General features: G+C 45.0%; 1 protein-coding gene across 1 annotated transcript; it reads left to right on the top strand.

The window, feature by feature from the left end:
- The first annotated feature begins 233 nt into the window (after positions 1-233).
- SMYD1 (SET and MYND domain containing 1) lies at positions 234-25,742 on the top strand. Its single transcript, XM_014876241.2, has 10 exons — positions 234-425; positions 8,957-9,133; positions 9,741-9,954; positions 12,060-12,190; positions 13,946-13,984; positions 16,548-16,740; positions 20,872-20,964; positions 21,984-22,147; positions 23,659-23,827; positions 25,251-25,742. Exons 1-10 carry the CDS (start codon positions 289-291, stop codon positions 25,407-25,409), a joined length of 1,476 nt encoding a protein of 491 aa, XP_014731727.1. The 5' UTR covers positions 234-288; the 3' UTR covers positions 25,410-25,742.

Below are 25,742 nucleotides of genomic sequence, written 5' to 3'. Positions count from 1 at the left end.
GAAACATTTCCCAACGTCACTTTTGGAGAGGGTTTTCCTAATGAAGCAGAAACCCCAGCCCTGTCCCGTCCCCGGGTAGTTTGGGCGACATTGTGCAGAGGATCTCCAGCTCCTGCCTCTCCTGCTCCCACCCCCTCTCCCTCCTATGGCAATCCATGTGGCCAGGGCTGGGGGCAGACCAGCCCTCCTTTTATAAGTGTGGCCTCACAGCAAGTCCAAGCTGACAGGAGTGACCGGAGGCTTGCCTTACTCTGAGACACCCACGTCCCTATCCTTGGGGTCCCTGGGATGACCAAAGGAGAAATGGAGTCAGTGGAAGTGTTCACAGCTGAAGGCAAGGGCAGGGGTTTGAAAGCCCAGAAGGAATTCTTGCCTGGGGATGTCATCTTTGCAGAGCCAGCCTACGCAGCTGTGGTTTTTGACAGGTAAGAGAAAAGCGCTTGTAAAACTCAGACCAAAAGTAACGTTGCTGCAAAATTTCATCCGGCTGGCTGTATGAAAGTTTGGAGGGTCTGGATGACAAGAGAGAAGGGATTGGAGGGAAATCAGGAGCACTTCTGGAAAGACACATTCACAGCTTATAGTGAATGTCCTTCCCAGGACTCAGATCAGCTTTTTCACTTTTAGTATGGTGCAGTTTCTTTCCAGGATGTGACCTTGCAAGGTTCTTGGTGTTGTAATGTTTTAGAAAAGCAGTGAAAGTTGCATGTGCCTCACAAAGCCAGCCCCATGCTACCCTGCAGAGAACTGCAGGAGTCAGGGTAAGTCAGGTATAGGAATCTCAGACTGACTCTGCTGAAGTCTCTGACGGGTAATACATGATAAAAGTGAGTTCTATTGTGCTCTGCTCACATGAACCATCCCCAGCTGCACTTGCAGCCTCATCACCCTCTGCCCTCGAGCTCGGAGCTGGTGGGGATCAGTGAGTGACACTGTTTCTGTTAAAGAGATTTAATATTTACAGCTGGCTGAGCTAACTGGAGACAAACGTCTGCTTTTGCTCTTTCATGAGACTGGTTTTAAATCTATGTTCACACCGATGTAGCGCCAGACTTCTGTGCAAGGATATTTTTCTTTTCTGCTGCTTGTTTTAATCACAACATTCACTCAACCTGTGCTGCTGGTGTGGCTGGTAGGTGCTCACTTCTGCCCTTTGAATCAGTGGAAGATTCACTTAAATAACCTGGAAAAGATGCAAAGAACGGATTTCTATGTTGATCTCCATTGGGCTAAATCTAAAGTAAAGCATCTGAGACAAATGAAATTTCTTCAGCTTATAACATGCTACCTGAGAACAGAATGTGGCTCAAATTTTTAAACTGAGGACTTAGATAGCAGCTGAAGGCTTATTTCTGAGTTTAAGAAAGTTGTGAGTGTTCTTCAAGGGCATGGTGGGGAGTCCTGAGGCTGAATTTTTAGCCCTGAACAGCCAGTGACTTCAGTAAATACCCTGCACACTAAACAGGACTGTGAGCAATTCTGCTTAGCTGAGTTTTGTCTGATTAAATTGGCTCTGCTAACGAAGTCTGGGGCACAAGCAGAGGTCGTGCTGCTGTATTAACCCTGGTCATCTCATAGCTGATCAGTGCCACTGTGTGATCTGGCAGCAGCAGAGAATTGGATATTAAATGGGCAGAGGAAGAAATAAGTTTTTTTCTGTGTCTTTCATTCGCTATTTCTTTGTCCTTTAACTGTCAGTGGATGAACATGATTATGAATCTTTGCCATAGCAGGAATGACACCTTTAGTTTTTATTTTAATATGTCATTGCAAGAGCTCACATTAAAAATGTAATTTTTCACTTTAAACTGTTGAATTCTTGAAGTCTTAACCCTGAGCTCAATTACAGGAGTTGGTGACAAAATAATTTCTCCTTGATGTGTCCTTTTAGCTCTTCAGTTAGTACTTCAGTTTCACTCGTGTCACTAGCTGGAATTTTGTGGTGATTTGCTTCAGAAGTGCCTATGGACAATTATTTCTCTCTATGCCTTATTAAAAAAACTTTTTTGTTTTAAATCACTGGAAACGTTTTGACTTTTGAGGGTGGGTTAAAAATATTTTTTCTTCTATGTGAAATGTTGCACCATGCATAGAGAAGAGCTGCCCATGATGAAGAGCTGCAACTTTGCTGCATTTTCAAATGTCACTTGTGTACAGTGAGATAAGGGCAGGAGCTATCACTGCATCAGCCCTTAGCCTGCAGACTGTGTCTTAGGCTGAGGATTCCAACAGAAAACAATAGATGGGGAGAGATGCATTTCCCTGCTTCCCTCCCTTCCTCCCCAAGCTGGGTTTGTTCAGTTCCCAGAGGCAGGTCCAGAGGTTGAGCAGCAAGAAGTCAAGGTAAACACAGCCCTTCTGTGCAACTGTTGTGCAATAATAATGGATTCTTACCCTCCTGTGACACATTTCATCTCAAAGCACTGAATATGGATCACTGGTGAAACGCAGTTCCAAAATCTCTGAAACAGACTAAATGCTTGTTGATTAGAGCTTGGCAGGATATAGCCTGGCTGTGAGATACAATGGAAGCATATGTTTTTCTTGTGGAAATTACCCTGATGCTTTTCTTACACACCCAGGGCTTTGGTTTTATAGGTATCTTCTATTGCTGTCCCAGGGTATTCAGTTGCATCAAACTCCATTGAACTGATTGCTGTCAAAGGAGGGTTGCCTGCATCCTCGTATTCTTTATTCCTGTGAGAATAATTCCACACCTGGCCATGGTAGCTGGTTTTACCCTGCAAGAGCTGCCTCTGCATGGATGAAGAGCCCAGTGAAGAGGCATGTGCTTTACCTTGCCCACAAACACAGGTGTATAGGTTCTAAAATTGCTGTTGAGTCTACACTATTAGAAAAGGGTCTCAGCCTGCACAGGGAAACCCAAAATCCAGAGTCCCTCATCCTAATTCAACTCAGTGACTTCCATGCCTTGCTGAAAGCACTGTGTATGTGTACTATGGAAAAGGGACTCAAATATGAATGATTGCTGGGTTTAAGTTTTTGGCTCAGGCCCTACCAAATATGTGACCAGATTTTCCAGAGATCTCAGCTTTCTTTGTGCATAAAGACCACACAGCTGCACTAGACTGCAGAGCTGGTCTCTACTTTGCAGCCCTTTGAAGAACTCAGTCCTTTGGGAAGTCTATTCCTGAATATAATATCCCAGTCGGTGGGATATTATTGAGATATATTGAGACCCTCAAATCCTTCCCCTGATTTTGCTGTTGAAAGGTAGATGGAAGGCAGCTGTGGTGCAAAGGCCACACAGTGATCTTCTCTATGGCTGCAAAGGATGTGCAGGTGAAGCAAAGGTCTTTTTGAGATTAGTAGAGACAGCTGTGCAGAGATAAAACACCGTGGTGCTCTCTAGAGCACAGCTTGAAATGGAAATCAGACTGGGATATCAGCCACAATTTACCTGACCAATAACCCAATGGTCAAGTTTAAAATCAGTAACAAGTTACACATGGGAACTTTGACAAGCTGCCAAGCAAGTAAATTCCTGTACTTACCCAGAAAGTCAGGGCTGTTATCACTGCTGCTTACCTCCTCCACTGCTGGGAGCTGTTTGGAGGGGCTCTCCCATCAGCCCACTATGGATCCAATCCAGGGCAACTGGGTATCACAGTACAGACTCCAACCTGACTTATATATGTAGATAGAGACAGATACATGTGAGGAGCTGTCAAAGTAATTTGGACCTGAGGCTGTCACCCAACTGCACTTTATTGATATCTGTCTTTCAGTAGGAGGCTGAGTTTGAGGGAGTGTGGAGATTTTATTTTGCTAGGAAAAAGGAGAAAAGTTTGACAAAACTCTATTGTCAGGTGTCCCTGTAGAGCCTAACACTGGACTTCTGTGCCCAGACAAGTGAATCCAACATTAAATGCTGATATAATCAATGGAACTCTATATATGCAGTGAACAGACATCTACCTTTGAGCTGAATGGATTTCCAGACCCCACTGAGTGTGGTGGTGGAATCTCAACTCAGACACAGAGGGTACAGATGAGCACATCTAGGTATCTAAATTGACAGACTGCATCCTACCCTGGAAGCCCAGGAAGGTCACAGGGACCCTGAAAGCCCCTAAAGTAATTAAGGTTGGTGAGGGCTTGTACTCTTCAGCCCAATGATGGTCATCTGAGCAGCAATTTTTTATACAGTGCCAGAGACTTTTAATCTAGAAGTACGTAAAACTCAAAGAAAAATGAGGTTCCTATAAACACCAGCCAGCTCATAGTCACATTTTAAGGCCAGAGTATGACTCACTAGGCTAACCCTGTTCATTGCAGGGGGGTTGGACTAGGACTAGATGACCTTTAAAGGTCCTTTCCAACCCAAACCATTCTGATTTTATGATTCTATAACTTAGTTGCTTAACACAGTGTATACTTAGCATTGACTCCTGTATCAAGCCTGTTACTTCTACCTGAATGAGAGCAGGCTGCTTAAAGAAATGATGAATACTGATGGAAAAGGGGTGCAGAATTCTGTGTGATTCCTAGGATAAAGTTTACACACAGCCTGATCTCTGAATCAGCCTTGCTGTTATCAGCTGAAATAGCATTCAGAAATCACCACTGTCAGGCCTGCTTTTCCCTGATGTAGAAGCAGAAAGTTGGAAATTAATCTTCTCAAGGGATTCTTTGCTTTTGTTGGGGTAATTTTTCAATTTGCAAAGGTCCTGAGCCTCTCACTGAAGTTTTCTCTAATCCTTCCTCCCTCTTTGCTTTCTCCTCGGAGATCCCAGGTCTTCTTTCCTCCATCACCTTCTTGAGGATGGCATTCCCAGTGCCTGGGCTCAATGTACTGTATGTGACCTTCTCCTCTGACACATCAGCTGGCTCTCAAGCCTGTAAGAGTTTGCATTTCCTATAAGCAAGGGGATGCCTCATATGTCTCTGTCAGCCTTTGCCAAGAGAAGGTTTGCTCTTTAACCAGCAGCATTTGAGGGATAGTAGTCAAGGAAAACAGTGTCATGAGGTGGAAAGCCAGGATCACCTGAAGATTTACTTGATGAGTGATCTGCAAATTGATAAAAAGTTGATCATGCAATTTTTGAATGTCCTTTTGATGTATAAAAGAGGCAGAAAACATTTTCCAAGGAAATGTGGGGAACTCTGTCATTGTAGTTAGGATGACCTAGAGATATAAGAAATCCAAAATTTTCCATGATAGCATGACTGAAAAGATTATGGGAACAAATTATTTGAGTTGATACCAATAAAAACTGAGAGCTAATGTGATTGTATTCACATTCTTTTAAATGTTCTGGGGTTTGATTTTTTATTACTATCTCATTTGTTCAAAAGCTTAATTAAAACCTGGGAGAAAACCTAGCTTTTTAAAGAAAGCCTCACCCACACCTCTAAGAAGAGGCTGGGAAATCTTGTAATGAAAGACTAAAAATAAAATAGTCAAAAATTAGTCTAAAATAAATCCTCCTCTCAAATCAGAAAAACTAGGATATATCATCCCTGACATTTTAAAGATGAAAGTACTAAGCTCTACCCCCTTTTTAAAGGAGCAAACCCATTCTTATGCTAATAATTCATCTTTTGGTAGCAGGTGCATTTTCTTCGGCTGTTGTCTTCAATGAAGTGTTACAGCCTCTGCTTTGAAAACCAAGGAGACTTTGCCTACATCTTAAGCTGTTCTTATGCTGTTCTCTGGAGCAGACTGAGGAGAGAGCTGCCCTGCTAAGCAATAATAAATAGGATTTAGGTGCAAGTTAGGCCATCTATGTGCATCATCTGTGATGTACAGAATAGCCTGAACCCATGTTAAACAGTTTGTGGGCTACTCACTGTGTCTGTCAGCTACTCAATAAAATCCTCCTCTGTTCTTTGCACAAAGCCATCTCACCTGGCTTTTCCAGGCCAGTGAATGAGATGTTTTGTGTGCTGGAAGGCAGATGTTTGGGCTGTGCATGTCTCAGAGATGAGGTTAATACATTTCCTGTGACAACTCTGGCAGGTCCAACAGACCTTAATCTGTCTGAACCTAATCCAAGCAGTCACAAGAGTTATTTGTTTCTTGTGCTTCCACTTCAAGCTGTGCTTGCAGGAGCCATGGTTTAGTTGTCTCTTGCATTTGTTGGCTGGCACGTTGGATCACTGTTTTTGTCACTGTAGCTACATTCAGGATTAGTTGTAGTTGTGTGTCTCACCTAAGTAACACCAGAGCACCTGAGCCCTTCAGAGCTCAGCTTGGTTGATGCTGGGGTGGGAGGCCAAGGAAACCTGAAACTCCCCAGAAAGTCATTCAGTGAGTCAGGCAGTGGCATCTGTCCTCTAAGTCAGTCCTAAATCCCTGACCTGGCAAGCTTGTGATGGGCTGGAGGCATCACTGTACTAAAGAGGATCCTGCTCTTGGGCAGGGTGAGAACCAGTTCTCACTATGTGTGGAAGAGGGCAGTGATCACCTCCGAGGCTGTGGTGTGCACAGACAGAGCAGAAATCAGTTGTGTTGTCTCTGTGATGAAGCAAGGGAAGCTGAGCAGCAAAACCCAGAGGGTTCAAACCTCCAGGGCTCCTTGGTGGGTGCCACAGCAGAAATCACCTCCCCAGGGTTCTCTCCAGGAACTTTAGTGCTGCCTGGCCATGCATGGGTGTGGGCTGCTCTCTGTACTGGGGGGGACATCTGGGATACCTGTAACCTTTTTGGATTGTGTTAAACACTTTCTAGACCAGACAGAGACACTTTTATGATTTCCACAGGCTGAGAGACTTAAATCTGATCTCAGGCTGCTCCACTTGGAGAACCTTCCCATTGCAGAGGGGATGAGAGAGCAGCTGTGAACCAGTGCAAGCCTTTGGTGTCCTGGTGCTGTGTGTCTACAGGACAGGTGCTGTCAGAACCCAAGGGAGAGCCCCACTTTGTCATTCCCTTTTGGGGCATCCAGCTCTGAGCTCCTCTGACACAGCTGGAGTTTGCACAACTGCCAAGAGGCACCTGGGGGATTTAGGTGCTTGCAGATACTTAAGCAATGTTAGTTGAAGTTTTATGGAGTGGATCTCAAATACTCGTGTCTCCTGATTTATTTTTACTGTGCCAAGAGTTGAGCCCAGGCCTCTGGAGTCCTGATAACACACAGTATCAATAAATCCAGTCTTCTTTGAAACCATTTTGTGGCACAGAGGATCCCATAACGGTTTTGTAAGAGCTGTAGTATTTCTTACACTTGCCAGTCAGATTACCTGTGAATAATTGCCTCTGCAGTTTCAATATCACACGGGTTGTTCCTTCCCTTTCTCAGAAAGTTTCGTATAACATTTTTGGTGCATTTCTGCATTTCCTCAGAAACGAGGGATTTCCAGAGCTGGTGGTAAGTTCTGCCAGCCAGGTTTGCTTTGGAAAATCTGGACTCCCCATACAATAAACAACAAAATGCAAAGTCAGCATTTCAGTATTTTTTTTTATTCTCAAGGAGCAAACTGAGGGGAGAGAAACACCTGTTGGAGGACTTGGATTTTTCTGTACCATGTTCCCTTCTGACCTGTCATTCCTCTCTACAAGAATTTTTTTTTCCTTTTCTTTTCATTCTTTCTTTCTGACTGCCCTTAAAACACCCAGGTGGCAGGAGGGACCCCCATTCTCCATGTGAGAGACCTTCTTGTGCTTCCTGGCATGAAGTAACATGTGGGTTTTATCAGCTCTCCAGCTCTGCTTTGCCTTACAAGGAGTGCAATCTCTCTTGCACCTCTCTGACCTGACAGCTGACAGAGCACAGCCTCACATTTCCCACCAGCTCTCAGCTCTTCCATTTGACACAGTGGAGCTGGCTGCATCCCCCTGCCCTGACACATTTCCCCCTGCCCCATCCCAGGTGCTTGCCTTGCACTGGGCTCCTTCCAGCACTGCTCACTTTCCTAAAACTCATTTTCCAAACCTCATTTTTGCACATGGTTTTGTCTGATGTGGGTCATCCTGCTTTTAAATCCGTGGCCCTTTTTATCCTTCAAGAGCCAAGGCATAGGGTAGATTATGTCAGCAGCTCACATAATATTTTCAGAGAAAAGAAAATGCATATTAAATGTACTGTGACATAAATATAAATATGCATATGTATATGTGTACCTATATATAGGTACAGGTATAATAGAGAGGAAGGACAATCTTTGGGCTGGATTCTCTGGGGCTTAGTCTGATTCTTGCTTGTGGCACATCCTCCTTAAGGGATCATCAATAATTTTCCCCCCGTGACTCAGTTTCCCCACTCTATGCTGTGCACAATTATAAATGTTCCTTTGATCATGAAGCCTCTGTGGTCCCTGAGCTTTTTGCAGTGAGGAGAGCCTCCCTTCTGGCACCAGCAGTGTCTGAGTGATGGGAATTTAAATTCTCCTGTACTGTCATGCCTGGCTGGGGGCCCAGATAAAGTGGGCGGCTGCCTGGAGAAGCAGACAGCTGGAGACACCAAATCAGGCAGTGAAAAGCGTTCTCTCTAGCAGCAAGGGGAAAGTCCCAAAATTTTCTAGACAGAAAACCAAAGTATCTCCCCCTGCTTCTCAGTGAATTAAGTTCTGGGAGCAAAAGCTGGACACGTGAAGGGGCAAATGGGGAACGTTTCCCCTCAGTCCAGGACCCTGGACACTCTCAGAAGGAGGATGTGAGGCCAGACTTCCTCATCAGTATCCTCCTCCAGCCTTGGTTATAGTTACAGGCATACAATTGTAGGATGCTTCCTGGGAATCCTGTTTTAAATCCCCCAAAGATGAAATCCCCCTTTTGAAGGGGTCCCAGTTATTCCATCACCATTTAACTTACAGCAACAATATGAGGCAAGAACACAAGGGTTAAACTGTGTGAGATGTTTCTCTATCCTCCCCAAAAATTTTGAGGGGTTCATTTTTGTGATTGCGGGGAGCCCAGGGGTACAAAACTGGCAGGATCTTCACTGGGCAGAGCTGGCCCTCACTGACCCAAGGTGTCCTTCTGTCCCTCCAGCCTGACACATGTCATCTGTCACACCTGCTTCAAGCGGCAGGAGCGACTGCACCGCTGCGGGCAGTGCAAGTTTGCCTATTACTGCGACAGGACCTGCCAGAGAGCAGCCTGGCTCAACCACAAAAATGAGTGCTCTGCCATCAAGAGGCACGGCAAGGCACCCACCGAAAACATCAGGTGAGAGCTGTGACCTGGGAGAGGACAGAGCATCCCATGGCAAGGAAGAGCTGGGTGGCCTGATTTGGGCAAGGTGGAGGTGGGAGAAGGTTTAGGATAGGCCAGGAGCATCCCTGAGATAGGGGAGGTACGTGGAGGAGCATCCGTGGTGCAAGAGATGTGTTCCTGTTTGGTTTTTTTGGTGCTGGGTCCCAAAAACTCTGAATGTGGTTAGGCAAACTCACCCTGGATGAAAATGGGAAGTAGGTGGAAAAGTGAAAGAGGAGATGGATTCTTCCCCAGTTTGCCTAAAGGATGCATTAATTTGTCTTCACATTCTGGCTCCACCATAAAAAAAAAAAAAAGAGAGGAATCCTCAAGGAAACGGGAATAGCTGTGGAGGGCTGGGGACCTGGGGGTGTGTAGCACTTCTGCAGGTGAGAACACAGGACAAAACCCTGCATCTCCCTTTCCTTCAGAAGGCCGGGGATGGTGACCACCCATCACCCATCGGGCTCTGAGCCTGTGTCAGTGTGCCTGCCTGCTCCCCATTTCCCCCCAGGAGATGAATTGTGATGGTGCTTTGTTCTCTCCCCGTGGCGCTGGGCTGTGCCTGTGCCCTGGCCAGGCTGGCTGCCCGCATCCTGTGGAAGATGGAGAGGGAGGGCAGCGGGCTGTCCGAGGGCTGCCTGGTGGCCATCGATGACCTGCAGAACCACGTGGAGAGCTTTGGCGAGGAGGAGAAGCAGGAGCTGCGTGCTGATGTGGAGAGTTTCCTGGAGTTCTGGCCGCCCCACTGCCAGCAGTTCGGGATGCAGTTCATCTCCCACATATTCGGAGTGGTATGTCAGAGGGGTGGGAGTGCAGAGGGGTGAGGGTTTGTAGTGCCAGCTTTGGGGAGAAACTCTCCAGCTGGCCTGATGACAGGATGGCTGACTTCATCCCATTCCCCACCTGCTTTGATTTACTAAAATATGAGTATTAGTCTAATACTGATACTCAACTGTGATGGACAAAAGGCTCTCTAACAGCTTAAAGTTAGAAGGTGTATGTTTATTCAGCACTGGGTAACCCCCTAATACACACTGCAAAATTAGAGGTGATCACAGAATCTTTTTATTGACAAAAGCTTCCATCAATTATATATTCATAATACCAGCACCTCCCATCCTCTACTTCCTATGGTAATTAGCTTGAATGGCTATTAAGCATGCGTGGTTGGCTTCTTGAATTTAGTCTGGGGACGTTTTGTGGAGAGGGGTCTTAAAAAGAGGAAGGAAGGCGAGTCTTCCTCGCCCTGAACTCTCGACCTTTTCTATCGATGACAATACAAATGACTTCTGGGAGAACTCCAGTTTCCCTCCCTTCACGACTTTGAAATAGTTTCTGATTGTAATTGTTCGTGTTTCTTTGGATCTACTTACTAGTTTCATCTTTTTCCACTGCAAGCATAGCTGAGCAAACATAAAATGACAGGCAATTAATTATTTAAGTTTCAGATAACTATCTCAAGCCTGGTTTCTTCTAACTAACTTCTAATTATCTTCAGCAAGGCCTATCTATCCATCTGCTTTTTAATTAACTCTACTAAATAACTTACTTTTAACTAGAATCCTAATTTCTCTAAGATTAGTGTTTCAGCTTCTCCTCTGCACTGACACTGGGAAATTGTGGCACGGCAAGGGCAAAGGCTGTAATATTTTGTCTGTCTAAATGTTCAGACAAGTGGTTTGCTCAATTTTCATTGTTTTTTTCAGTGGTTTTGCTGCATTTTCATCACAAGTCCCACTGGGTATCTCTCTGCACCTGGGAGAGCTGAGAAAATATATTTTTAGTAAATACACATGGAATATATTTGAATATAGCAGATCTATTTTAGTAGATACATTAATGTCTATTAATATTGTGTGGATTAAATTTTTTTACATTGACATAATATATCTAATAAAATCAGCAAAAAATGGAAATTTATTTAATAATGTCCATTACTAAGTTGTGAACTACAAATTTTTGTTCTCAGTGTAGCAGAGAGGGAAATTCCAGTTCAGGCTGAGCTGCTCTGCTCCCAGCCCTGGGTATCCCTGCACTACCCCCTCAGCTCCCAACACTGCCAAGAGGAGACACAGGCTCTGCTCACCCCTCTGCCACTGGCTGCTGTGCAAGACAAGCTGGTCTTTGCCACTCCCAGTACAGGGAGAGGACACAGCATGCTTTGGTACCCACACCAGAAAGAAAATCCAGTCCACTGAATGCAGGGAGACCCTATGTGCTAGTGATCAGCACAGCTTGTCTGTGGAGAAGCAAGAAAAACTACAGAATCAGGTCACAAAGGAAATAAAACTGTTAACAGGGTAAAATAATCAGCAGCTGGGGTAATTATTTCCTTTGGTTTATCTTAACATATTTTTTCTTCGCAGATATTTCCATTATTTGTGTTTGTGACTAAAAACTGTTCTGTTCATATGTGATAGGAGTGTATCATATAGAAAAGTGAAATAATTAATTCTTGGAATATATGTCATGCAAAAGTAGTCATTCTGAAAATTCAAATGCAAAGAGTAGTAGCTGGTTTTTATGAGCTTTGAGGGCAACCCAGCAAACATGACCGGGCTGAATGCAGGAGTCAAGGTTAATTTCTAACTAATACCTGTTTTCATGAGTGTGAACTTTGCTTTCTGCTCGAATTGCCTCAAAATCATTTTCCTGTGACCTTTTCCTGAATTATTTTCAGGAACTAAATACAAGGAAATCAATGCCTGGCCAAACCAAGTTTGTCTCAGGCATCCCAAGTGAACACTGACAGCAAATATTCTGTAACATTGACTCGGCTCTGCCCTGGTCCCTCTGCATGAGTCCTGCATTGCTTCTCTTCTGATGTTTTATCCTGACTGGAGTGTTCCAGCTTTTTCTCCTTTAATGCTTCTTCCTGCCTGTGTTTTGGGACTAGATCAGCTGCAATGGCTTTACCCTCAGTGACCAAAGAGGACTGCAGGCTGTTGGTGTGGGAATCTTCCCCAACCTCTGCCAGGCCAACCATGACTGCTGGCCCAACTGCACTGTGGTCTTCAACAATGGCAAGTGAGTGGATTTCTTTCCTTTGGTGAGCAGGGATGCATCCTAACAGCCAACTCAGCAGGCTCTGCCACCCCCAGTGTCAGGTCCCTGCCCCAGAAAATCCATTCATTCTTATTTCCTTCTCTAGCTCAGAAAAAAACCCCAATCAGTATTTTCTTGCTAAAGACAAACTGGTTTCTCTCCTTGCTATTTAAAAAATTGTCATCTGAGGCACTAACAAATACATGAGATTTGACCCCAAATCCAGCAACCAGTGAAGAATTTTTCCCTCGTTTCTTATGAGTTTTTTAACTAGACTCAAAATAGGTAGCTAAAGTAGTAAGTAGCTGTTTAACTCACCCCTTATACTGAAACCTCATTTTTAGATAGTTAAGGAGTAATTCCACTTAACAAATTATGAAGGATTATGCTGAGTCCACAGTCCAAGAGTTTCTCCTAACCAAAGCTTGCAATCAGCTGTGTATCATTATCTACTGGTGTGTTTATAACAATTCCTAACACAACCCCCATCTGGTGAGGGTGTACCATCCCAATGAATCTCTGATTCATTCTTTAGCAACGAGACAGTTGTGATTGTTATCTGCAAGCAGAGTCACCTGAGAGTGCAGGATGCTCTCAGACTCTGGGCATTCCCTATTCCCACTCAAGTCCTGTAAGAAAACCTCTGCAGGATGAGTGAGATGGAAAAAGATTCAGTGGGAAATGTGGGGATGTTTCACCAGAGCTGGGAGTGGAGGTAGCCCACAGGAGGGATGCTCTGCCCTTCCCAGTTTCCAAGCCATGACAGGTATAAACTGCTGCTGACTCAGAAAGTTGCAGTGTGTGCAAAACATTAACTGTGGGAAATTGCTTGCCAAAAACTGCACAGCCACAGGATTTCCTCTGATCTTTCTGCTACTATTTTACATCTACCTGTCTTCACTAAAATTTAGTGCTATAACTTAACCACCCCTCTTCCCCCCAGCCTCTCTTTTTTTTTAACTAACACATTGGTTCTGCACTCCAGTTATCATTGCTGGTTTTCCCTGATAAAACTGCACCAGCATTTACCAAGCAGCTGGTAAACTAGCCAAGAGAAAACAAAACTGCATTAGGACGATTACCTTGGTGGGAAATAGGGTCTGATCCCAACTCAGGTTGGAGTCTGTACTATGATACCCAGTTGCCCTGGATTGGATCCATAGTGGGCTGATGGGAGAGCCCCTCCAAACAGCTCCCAGCAGTGGAGGAGGTAACCAGCAGTGATAACAGCCCTGACTTTCTGGGTAAGTACAGGAATGGCATTTATTTGCCTGGCAGCTTGTCAAAGCTCCCACATGTATCTGGTTACTGACTTTAAACTTGACCATTGGGTTATTGGCCAGGTAAATTGTGGCTGATATCCCAGTCTGATTTCCATTTCAAGCTGTGCTCTAGAGAGCACTACTGCTGATGTCAGTGGAGACCTTTCTGTGCAGGAGATCCATTCCCCTTGTTCCTGTCAAATGTCAGGAGCAGGTTTTGCACATTCCCTGACCTAGACCACTCCTAAAATTACAGTGCCAGGGCAGTTCTCCACCAAACCCTCTACAGCCCAGTGATGGACAGTTTGGTCCTGGCAGCTGCACATCCAAAGGGAAGCTCTCATGCAGTGCCACGTGAGCCAGGGAACCCCCTTGTCTCCTGTCAGTACTGTCCAGTGCTATGCCATATACCCTTCTTTTTTTTTATGTTGTAATTGTACATGTGTAAACTGCAGGTGTTTGTTTTGTCTTTCAGTCATGAGGCTGTAAGATCAATGTTCCACACACAGATGAGGTGGGTCGGTCTTGAAAGCATCATTCTTGCCCATTACCCATACCCCTCATGCCCTGTGTTTAATGGAAAAGATGCAAAGACCCCAAGGGGCTCCCTCTGTTTACACCAAATTCCACTTTTCCTGTTTTCTAAACTTCTCTTCCCCTGTGTAAAGCCCCACTAAACCCAAATCTCACTTAACTCTGCATTTTGTAGTAAATTAAAATGATAGTGGTAATACTGTGACTGTCTTTCCCAGGATGAATTCCCACTCTGCCTTCCCACACCCTCTCCCTTGGCTTCCTCCCTGTCAGTATTTCCCCTCTCCACTTCTCATTTCTCCTCCCCTGACCATGGCAAGAGCATGAAAGTCAGAACAAGGTCTCGCTAATCTTGTACAGCCCAAAATAAAACCTTGCATATTAGGAGATGAGAAATGACTGTGTTACTGACATACTAAATACTCCACGTTTCTCCTGCAACAAACTGTGCCCGAGGAATGTATGCCTATAGTAGCAGTACCATGAGATGTAGATTTCAATTCCTCTTTATCATAATCTATGATTAATGTTCCACCTTTTAATGATGCCACTGTTACCTGATCCAAACTAAATAAATCACAAAAATATTTGCAAAATAAAGTCTTACTCATGGCATTTGGTATACTATACTCAATGTTCTTAAGGGGACACTGTTGTCTTTAAAATTTGATTTCAACCAGGCATGCAATACATTTGAAGTGCTCTTCTTCACCACTGAATCTTACTCAGTACATTATAGATAGGGTCATAAAAAGGGGAGGAAAGAGTTTCACTTCTGATTCGAGTTGCTATTTGGGGCAATTTGAGTTTTGAGCTCTCAGGCACTCTGTGCCTGTGCATGCAGCTATCAAGGTCCCTGCTGCTCGTGGCAGACACTGGGGAAAGAGCCCTTGACAAGCTCAGTGGTGTGCTCCTGGCTGACAGTGTCTCTTTAACTGCAGTATTTAAAATATGCCATGTGTTTCCTGGCTTACCCCAAAGGTTATCAATCCCCTCCACACAAGGGATGCTGCTTAAAATACTCCTACAGTGCCTGGGCTATCAGGGGCATCATGAAAGTCAGAGGCTTGATTTTGCTTCTCTGGTTGCATGACTCACTGTAACGAGGATCCTGTGAAGTGTGAACAAGAATGTTTATATGTGTAAACTTTTCAGATGGGAATTGCTCTTTTTTGTGCACTTCCTCCTGGAGTAGCTGGTTGCACCTTTCTCTGCCTGGCATTTTCCTGTGGTTGTGACATAACTAATAGCTGCTCTTCATGACAATGGCATGTTTGGTGATAAATTTTGTATGAAATATGCTGCTGATATGGCAACACCCAGCGAAGATCAAGACCAGCCTCGGAGAAGAATTTTGACAGCAGCTTTAGCAGAGCTGGAAGACTCAGAGCTACGCCCTTGGTACTGAGAGCTGTAACAGAAGTTCCAAGGGAAATAGAAGGGAATTACAGGAGAATTAAAGCACCTGTAACTCCTCTGCCAGCTCTGCCTTTAATGAGGATTTTGTTGGGTTCCACCTAGAGCACCTCATGTTCAGGTGGGAGCCAGCAGGTCTCCCCATATCAGGGCAGATAAACATTAAACATTAGACATTAAACACACTGTTGAGCTCACTAGCAGTTGGGGGAGGAGGTGGATGCAAAAGAACCATCTCACAGTTGGTATTTGATGGATTTTTTTCCCCATTCTGGCCAAATTGTCTAGCCAGTTGTGCCTGTTTAGCCCCTACAGCTGAGAGATGGCCCAGGGTAACTGGGAGATTCAGTAGAGTGAAACAGCAAGGGAATAGTTCTGAATCTCCACATTGTTTAAGTCCTTTTGCAGGGAATGACACGAGGGAAAGGCTGGTACAAAGGTCTGGCTTTCCAAATCCCATTGTCAGGGGCTTGCCATGGATTTCAGTAACAGAGACTGGCAATTGAATTGTGGTAATAAGTCAAATGAGATATTTAAAAATAGACTCTCTCCAGATAATTATTTCTAAGCTTTTATGTGAGAATGCATGAACAGGGTGAGGGCATCTCTTATGCAGCACCCAGAGGGAATTTGTCTAAACTTTCCAGAGCAAAAAGATACCAAAGGCAGCAGAGCTCGGGATTGGGAGGGTAGCCAGGGATGTGTGGGTAGCATGCAAAGCAGCACTTAAAAAAAGACCCAAAATCCAAACCCAGTATTTTGGTGTGTATTTCTGATCTCAGTATTTTTTCTTCTGGTGAGATCTGCAACAAACTCAAAGTTGATGTCTCGGTTCAGCCCCCATATGGATAAAGTAATGGAGCCATAACCTCTTTATACCTCAGACCTTCACATATCCCTGCCAGGGACTTGAAGAAGGGCAGGAAAAACTGGTGTGGCTGTGTTCTTGCTCTGTATTCAGTTAACCAGACTGCTGTTCACCTCTGCACTGTCTCCCTGAAGACTTAAAGCAGTGCCTTAGGGCGAGGGCTCACCTCTGCAAGGCAGGGCAGGATTTGTCCCTGATGGCTCTGTGGCTGCACTTCTGCTGCTTCTCCAAATGCACACCCCATCTCCTCTGCCCCCAGGATCGAGCTGCGGGCCCTGAGCAAGATTTCTCCAGGGGATGAGCTGACTGTTTCCTACGTGGATTTCCTCAGCCTGAGCGAGGAGCGGCGCAAGCAGCTCAAGAAGCAATATTACTTTGATTGCACGTGTGAGCACTGCAAGAAACAGCTCAAGGATGACCTGATGCTGGCAGTGAAAGCAGGGGAAAGCAAGGTATGGTTGGTCCTGTGTAAATGTGGTAACTGCACCGCTTCATTAGTGGCTTGTCTTCATTTTCTTCTTTTTTTACTCAGAGTTAGGATTAAAAACGTGAAGGAGATGAATTTTCTCGTGTTCGGACTTGGTTGTTTATTAAATTTTATTTTAAGTACAGAGAGTTCTGCAACACTTCTAGCTACCAGCTAAAAGTGAGCAAAATGGAGGCCTCAGTTTAGCTGGTTGCAAGGTTCTTCAAAGCCAAATAGTCCAATAAAGAACCAACACCTACATCACCCATACCTTTCACCTAATAACCAAACTCCTGTGACCCACAGTGCAGCACCAACCATCCAACCAGAAACTACTACCTGAAACTACGAAGAAGAAGGAAGAAGAAGACAGAAGAAGACAACACCTAAAACCCTCCATTCTGTTCCATCCCCACTACCACACTCCAAAACCTTCAAATTCAAAACCCTTTACCATATGAAATCACACATTTCTATTCCAATCACACACCCGTGATTCCAACCCTACCACTCAAATTTGGAAGCCTTCTCCAAGGCCCTAAGTCACAAGCAGTGTTCTCCTGGGGGTCAGCATCAGAAAGCACAGAAAGCCCAAAACTCCCAGGCTTCTGGGCTCCAACAGTCCTGCAATGTCCAAACCCAGTGGTGGCTGCATCTCCTCTACCAAGGCATCTGTGGGTCTCTATAGAGCTGTGGTTTGTCAGCATGAGGACACTCTCAATAGGAGCAGAGTCATGTTTTGGCCAAAGCATGACTAATGCCAATGTAAAAAAATGAGAACTGAACTGAACCTTGAACCTTGATTGGGCACAACACCAATTCAAGCCCATCATGCAAGGCCAGCTTAATCCTTATTATGCAAGATAAGCACAGCTTTTAATTTAGAAAAGCCCCCAGAAGTTGCCTTTAACCTAGAAGTCCATCAATAGACAGAATGCAAAAATATTGGAAAATAAGGTCTAGAGCAGAGAAAAATGCTGGCATTTACATTGTGGGGTCTTTTTTTTTTTTTTTTTTTTTTTTTGGTGTGTGTGTGTGGGTTGGTTTGTTTGTTTGTTTGCTTTGTTTTGTTTTGTTTTGTTTTCCTTGAGAAACTGCAAGGGAATATATATTTTGAGTGCAGAAAAAGAAATGTGTTGCAGGTGATCCATGGTGACAGCACTAACGAGTGCTGCTGAAATTCTATGGTTTGTACCATCACACCAGCTCCAGTCATGTGGGAAGCCTGAACTTCCAGTCCCTCTTTGCAAAGGCCTGTCAACAAGGAGTTTGCACCATCCCTTGACATTTTTGCATGCTTGCTGCAGGCAGACTGTGAGGAATTAACATGTTTAACTGCTCATTTTTCAGTAATATTTCTTTTCCTTGGAGGTCTCACCAGTCACAAGTAGGAGGGTATAAGGATGTGTCTTGCTGTTGGGAGTGGGATGTGCTGCTTGGTCAGCAGCTCCAGTTTATGAGTGTGCTGGCAGCTCTAAGAGTTTCTTTTTAGTTCCTCTGCCCAAGGATATAATTGTAGGTTTTGTGCTCTCTGGCACTATTAGCTTGGAGAGTTCTACTCCTTCAAGCCTTGTAAAGTGTATAAGGGAAGGCAAAGCAAGGCAGAGCAATAAGTGTGTCATCAAGTCATTGATCTGCACAGCTGAGCAGTCACACCATGAATCAGACAGTACAGCTCAGGGGATGATGTGCAGCAGGTAGGAAATGAAACAGGAAATTTGGGATGAGGAAATGTCACCTCACAGAAGCAGTGCCACCAAGAGAGGCCCAGTGAGATACCTGGGAAGGAGCACAGAACTCTCAGCCTCCCTCTCAGGAGGTGCCAGGAAGCCAAGCTCAGTCCTGTAACTCTTCTTTCAGAGAGATGGCAGCCAGGAAAGGCTGGATACTGCACAGTGTAAATCTCTCCTTGGGAAAGGTTTAGAGAAATAGCATCGAGCTGATATAGGGGAACTCCTGTATGGGACACAGGAGCTGGGACTAGAGGAGACCCTTTCCTTGTTGGGTCAGGTTCCCTCTGGTGCAAAAGATCCTTCTATATAAGTCCATTTTAAATTATCAAGCTTCATCTCACAGCTAATCCTGACTACTGTACTTCTCCACTTATAATATAAAGCTGTCCCAGAGCCCAGTTCTCTGATGCAGAAGGATTTTTATCTGGCTTTCTGCAGGAGAATTTTTGAACACATTCTCCAGTAGAGAGCATTAAAAAAATCTCATCTCTCATTCAACACCTGCTATCAAGCCTTGACTGAACAGTGAGACCATGAATCACAGGATGATTTGGCTTGGAAGCGACCTTAGAGATAATTTCATTCCATCTGCCCTGCCATGAGCAGGGACACCCTTCCACTAGAAATGCACCATCCCCTTCTTGTGAGCATTAGAGGTGCTGTGCAGCACACAGCAGGAAAACATGCACTTCTAGGGGAATGTCCTCCACAGTCTAAAATGCTTGTGCAGAAAAAGCCTGTGAGTAAGCAAGGTGCATGTTTTCAGCTATTAAAAATACACCCCATCCACAGACAATAAGTGTCCAGCCTGACCTCATCCTCAGAGCACGTTGGCTGTGTCACATTTCCTGAGTTCAGGCACACTTGCCTGGGAGCAGCAGCACTCACAGCTGCTGGAAAAAGTGCTAGGAATACATGGGAGATGGACAGCTTCCATCCTCAACAGCTGCTCTAACCTCCAGCCCTTCACCCCTTCCACAGAGCAGCAAAGTTCCCATTGTTTATGTGACAACTGACTTAGAAGTCTAGGAAAGGCAAGGAGGATTTTTATTAGACAAAGCCACTGTGGAAATGCTGTTTAAGGTCCCTATTCTGGGAGCCTTGACTCAGACAGCACAGCAATGTGATTTGCACTGACATTATCATTGCCTTTGGATGTGCTCTGTGCCCCTGGACACCCTGTGTGCTGCTCAGACAGCTGCTCAAATCTGACCAGCTACAATAGCTTCAATATAAGATTATAGAATAATAAACCGTAACACAAATGCATCTGTAAACAGATATGGGTAAATGGATCTGAAAACCATGTGTTTTCCTTCAATACTACACTTTGAAGAGAGTTTCCCAACTAGATGAATTTCAGATTCCTCAAAAGTCTAATTGACCAGGTGTGGAAAAAAGGCAACAGGACAGTCCTACAGTCCTGACTCCCAGTCTTTGCATCCTTCATTGCAATGTTGGGACTCTGTTTTTGATCTACACCCAGAGGTCTTTCCTGGCTGCTGGCTCTGCTGTGTGTCACCAGACCAGGCTCTTCCCAAAAATTCTGAGAGTCGTGTGACTGTGGGCTGATTTCAGATTTCCTCATTTATGAAAAGGAAGGTCATAATAGCTAGAATAGTTGGGAAATGCAAATTTGAAGGGCTCGGAGAAGCAGAAGATGAATGGTTGTGTTGAATATCATGTTATATTTCAGTATGAAAGGAAGAAACAGGAGGCAGCAAATTACAAGCTCATTACTGTTTTGTCATGTGTTCCTAGATGTGCTTCATGTCTCTAAATGTGTGGTGAAACACAAACTTCTTTGAGGTGTGCAGGAAAACACATTTCCCAATCTGGGTGCAGCTGAAATCTGAGCTCAGCCATCTTAGGGTGTTTGGAACTTATGACAGCATTTTCCAGGGTAGGTGAAATTCAGGGATCTTTCCTATTCCACTGATCTCTCATTCAAGAGCCTCATTTCTCTCTAGTAGTTGCACTGAAAGCACCTGATACTCATCAGCTGGGGGCTTTCACAGCCTCTTTGGTATCTCATGAGGCTTCTTAGTTGCAGGGTGAATTCTGTCCCTTTTCCAGAAAGGAAGAGTGGTGGGGAGAGTTGAGGAACCTAGTGATGCATGTCAGAGGCACATGGCCACTACCCTGATGGGCAACACTCACTGAAGTCAGCAGGACCTTTTGACCTGGAGCTGGGACCATTGCAGCCCATTTCAGCCTTGGGCAGGTCTGAGAGGCACACTGGCATTTGCAAACAGCAGTAGGAAGTGGTTGTGTGGGAAGCATCCCATTAAGCTGATTTGGACCAAGCATTATATCAACCCATGTATTTTGGCACGTGTGAGGCAGTGCATTTTCCTCATTGGCTTTCCTGCTGCTGTCCCCAGCCCTCTGCAGACACAGTGAAGGAGGTGATCCAGCTCTCCAAGGACACGCTGGAGAAGATCAACAAGGCTCGCATGGAGGGACATTACCACGAGGTGAGTCCTGGTACTTCTGCTCTCCTGCTGCACACACACTGCCCAGGAAAGGAAGCCTTGTGCCCCCTCTACATTCATGATATATGGATGAAACAACTGCAAACCACAACACTGTCTGAGCCATCCCAGACTAACTTCTTTTGTAGTGATGACACAAGGAGATTCAGGTGACTTCCAACACCTCTGACTGACACAGGTGTTGAACCGAGGGCTCCTGGGTGAAACTCATGAGTCACAGGACTTGTGTAACAAGTCAGCTCTGCCAGGCAGCCTCACAAAAAAGAGAGTGTGTTTGGGAGTGGAACAAGACAGTCGGGGGTCTTTGTGCTGAGCTCTTCAGTGCCTTGTGTTGCTCATTTGTTGGGGGTTTGTTGCTCATTGTTGAGGATAGACTTGTGGTTTGGCTGAACCATGTCCCACCTTGAAGCCCAAGCTACAAGGGCAAAAGATGAGAGAGCTCAAGTAACTTCTTTTTTTCTCCCTCTTTTACTCACTCAGAAAATATTTAGTTGTTCTCCTCAGAGAGCACACCAGGTTGAGTAATGACCTCTGTCTTTGGGAAAAGGCTGAAGCCCCCTAGAACAGAAATCTGGACACTGACTCATGGCTAGGTCAAGCATGGAACAGTGCACCTCTGTGCCTCCAGCCCCAAGGAGTCATTAAGAGTATTTCTTGCACTGAATCTTTTCAGGAGGCTGAGTGGATGGCATTGGGGTTTAAGAGTCCTAGAGGCACTTGGTATCTGACAATACCCAGCCTCCCAGAGTCTTTCTTCTCCTGAGCAGTAGACATCACTTTTTCCTCACCAGTGTTATCAGTTTAACCCTGAGAGAGAAAGCTGTGTGTGCCAATCATTTTCCTAGGCTGATATTTTTCAACAAATTAAAGCACATCCTCTCTTCCCCAGCCTTCACAGAGGCTGACTTGGCCTCTGGGACTGGTATGGACTGTGCAAGCCATAGTGTGGCAGCCCAAAAGTGCTTGGGCTCACCCTTCCTCTCCCTGCTTCCTCCACACAGGTGGTGAAGCTGTGCCGTGACTGCCTGAAGAAGCAGGAGCCCGTCCTGGGGGACACCAACATTTACCTGCTGAGGATCCTCAGCATTGCCTCCGAGGTGCTCTCCTACCTCCAGATGTTTGAGGAAGCAGCTGACTATGCCAAGAGGATGGTGGATGGCTACCTGTGAGTCTGTGCCCTACTTCTGGCAGCTGTCTGTGCTCATGCCATGTTAAGCAGTGTGTTATAGGAATAATTTTCCTAGTCTGCTCCCATCAGGGCAGTGGCAGTGAAATTCATATGGGGACCTTTTGTACCACCAGACAGAGAGGGATCCCTTCTTAAATGCACAAGGGCTCCCAAACACCTCGATTCACTAAACTGGAACTGGCAAATGGTTTAGGAACATCTTCCACTGGCCTTTTCATTTTGTCTCAGAAGCATCTCAGGGCTACCCTGATAGCAAGACAAAGAGCCTGGGTGCAGGACAAAGAGGCTGTGACTGCAGCACATGGCCTGTTTCCTGCACCCTGCATGAAAGAGAGGTCAAAGAGAAAGGATGTCAAATGGCTGTCACTCAAGATATCCCCTCACTCCTGAATAGTACATGGATTTTGTCTTGGCTAATCATAGAGTCCTGTGATAAAAGCTGAATGAGAATAAAGAAATCCACATAGATCCAGAGTAAACCTCACATAAAAAATTATGTGCTTTATTATCACTGAGGTTTTATGACAGGACTGGTGAGTATTTAACAGAAGAAAAAAAGGGAAAGAAAGAAAAATAATGGAAACTGTAGAGAAGAGAAAAAAACCTAATTCATCATCTTGTTCACTCTCCTGCTGAGGGCATCTCACACTCATTACTTGTCTTTTTGGTCAGTTCTACCCCAAAAGGCCTGTTATATTTTGTTCTTTTGCAGAGGGGTGACAGAGTCACCTCCCTGGTTTGCAGGCCCGACAAGCAGCTTCATGTCCCAGCCCTGGGGCTGAGCTAATTGACTGAGAGAAAATTCCTTCCCCTCTATGTTCCTCAGTTTTTCAGACCACGATGAGGACCTCGGTAATTTCCTTTCTTGCTTTAAGTGCCAATTCAAAATGTTAAAGAAGCTATTTAGGGCAGGTTTTTAGCTAAGTCCAAGCCACTTCTAACTCTGCTTCAGCTTTTAAAGTTGCATGTAGAAGAGAGGTTTCATTTTTTCCCAACTTAGGCACTGAAAATTCCCACATGAAGGAATGCATCTGCAGAGGGTGAGATGAACATTTCTGGGGTTTCTGGAACCACTTGTTTTTCTTCCTGCTTTGAATAAGAAACTGGTGATTGTTGCATTGTTACCCCACTGAGTGTGTCAAGTTAAGCTGGTGCCAGCTGAGCTGTAGGGTCAGACCAGTGTTCTGTTTGTGCCAAAATACTGACAGAGCGTGGTGTTGTCTTGGCATGAGATGACAGAGCTTGGTTTTCTCCAAGCCAGGTGTTGAACTTTTCACACCCCACCTTTCACAACTCATGTCCCTGTACAGCTCTGCCCTTGAGTAACATGTCCTGCCCCTTTCTAAGAAGGGCACATTTCAGGGGCACTGACTGCAACAGGCTCTTCACCTGAGTAAACAATCTGCTCTTTGAAAAACGTAACATGTCAGTGACACTTTTGGGAACCCAGATTTCTCCTGAACTAAAATTACCCAATGTTTTTCCAGGAAAATTTACCATCCCAACAATGCTCAGCTGGGGATGGCCGTGATGCGGGCGGGAGTGACTCACTGGCACGCTGGCCTCATTGAAGCTGGCCATGGCTTGATCTGTAAAGCCTATGCCATTCTCCTGATAACCCATGGACCTTCCCACCCAATTACCAAAGACCTGGAGGTAGGTGTCATCTCTTGTCTTGTCTCTGCTCCCTAACTGGGCAAGATCACAGGCAAGTCATAGAAAAATATTGCCCGTAAGAGCTGAGAGATGTATTAAGGGCTGTCTGCTTCTTACTAGTGCTGTGGCTTTATCTAGATTATGTTACATTCTGCTGGGAAATGCATGTCCTTTCTTACTGGAAATTTTTATCCCTGAAAAACAGCTTTTATTCTACACCAGAATATACATGAGAAATGGCAGCTGAGCCCCTGAATCTTCTTTGAAATTGCTGTGCCAAAAGACAGAGCCCCCCATTCTTCCTACAGGCTGATTTCAGTGCTCTGAGATGGATGTCATTGCAATTTGAGTATATCAAATTACATGTGGTGGATGTGCCCAGTTTTACCACTGATTTTCTTTATTGGTGTCCATTCTTCTTTATTTACCACTCCCCACTCCTTCTCAGCAGCAGTGTGTTTTTTCCTCAGATGACCTATAGATGGATTTCCTAGGTTAGAGTCAAGAGTGGAGATCCCAGGGAATTACATCTGCTCAGATGTGAGGAATTATTTCCAATTGCAGCTGGGGATCTATCATTTCTTTAGCCCCTAATTCACTTAATGTGAATTTGTTTGCTTTCTCCTTTATTACCCCCCAAAAATTACAGGATATCAGATGAAGTCCTTTATTGATGTCTTAGTCCCCATATAGCAGAGCTATAACCTTTACTGATGCAACTTTATATCTTCAGAAAAATTGATATCTACTACCTAAAGCCAACTTGTTGACTATTTCTGTATGTGTAGCAAAGGATGAGACACAGTGCCTCTATTTCTGTTTCCCTTCACATTTTAGGAAGAAAATGGTGGATATATGGCACATTTCTGTGCTCCTAAACAAAGGGTTGAATAAATGCACAGATAGGTGTAAAAATAGAGCTGTGTATCCTAGAATCCCTTCTGATCCTCTGCTAGAATGCAGCACTAGGAATGACTGCTGCTGCTGAATCCTGGGGTGTAAAGGGTGCAACTGTGGGGCTGAGCAACCCTCCTCTCCCACCTGAGGTGACCCCCACCCTGGTGAGGGGCCAGTCCAAGGGCCAGGGCCAGGCTGTGGATGGGGAGTGCACTCATTTCCTAGCTCTGCACAGCATCACCCCTAGGTCCTGCATCAGTTTTGGGAGCATGAGGCTTCCCAGTAGCCTATGGAAAAGCTGGATGTGGGAAGGGCTGATGCCTTCTTCAGTACACAGGCGAATGAGAGTGAGAAAGGAGCAGAATATCTGTGTCCAGTCAGCTTTGGTGGGACACTGAGAGCAAGGTGCCTCAGTCACTGCATGGCCTAGGACATCCCTTGGGGACAGTGCCTGATATTGTCAGTGTGATTCCCTAGCTTCCAGGTCCCCTGTGTCACAGGGTTTGTAACCTGCTGTGTCCCCCAGGTCATGCGTGTCCAGACGGAGATGGAGCTGCGCATGTTCCAGCAGAACGAGTTCATGTATTACAAGATGAGGGAAGCTGCCCTCAAGAACCAGAAGATCCAAGTCATGCCTGAACCCAGCAATGAGAACGCACCAAGCCTCTTCCACAAAAAGGAATAAACCTGGAGCTTGACACCAATTGATGCCTGCAGGGTAGCACCACCCGTGGCACTTCCAAACACTGGGAATGTGATACAGCAATGTGATAAATCCACGAGGATTGTTTCCAGTGGTACAGGTCCGACAGCATGGGGGAGCATCCTGAAAACTCTTCTGAGGGCTTAAAGCAGAAGAGGTCCTGGCAGAAACAACACCCCTTTTTCTATCACTAAGGCATTAAATAATCAAAGCAAAAAACCCTGTTATAAAATTATTTACATTTTTATTGGAAGCCTGTTTCTCTCAACATGTCTTGATTCTGAATTCCTTTGTTAAATTTTGATTGATTTTTCC

This window comes from Sturnus vulgaris, chromosome 4 (assembly GCF_052056855.1).
Source record: "Sturnus vulgaris isolate bStuVul1 chromosome 4, bStuVul1.hap1, whole genome shotgun sequence".
NCBI classification, from domain to species: Eukaryota; Metazoa; Chordata; class Aves; order Passeriformes; family Sturnidae; genus Sturnus; species Sturnus vulgaris.
This window is presented reverse-complemented; position numbering and strand designations above follow the sequence as displayed.

Excerpts from the sequence above, each read along its gene's own strand:
- SMYD1 (XM_014876241.2), top strand. The coding sequence starts at position 289 with ATGACCAAAGGAGAAATGGAGTCAGTGGAAGTGTTCACAGCTGAAGGC. Across the intron at positions 426-8,956 it reads GCAGCTGTGGTTTTTGACAG|CCTGACACATGTCATCTGTC; the intron begins GTAAGAGAAAAG and ends CTGTCCCTCCAG. Across the intron at positions 23,828-25,250 it reads CAATTACCAAAGACCTGGAG|GTCATGCGTGTCCAGACGGA; the intron begins GTAGGTGTCATC and ends TGTGTCCCCCAG.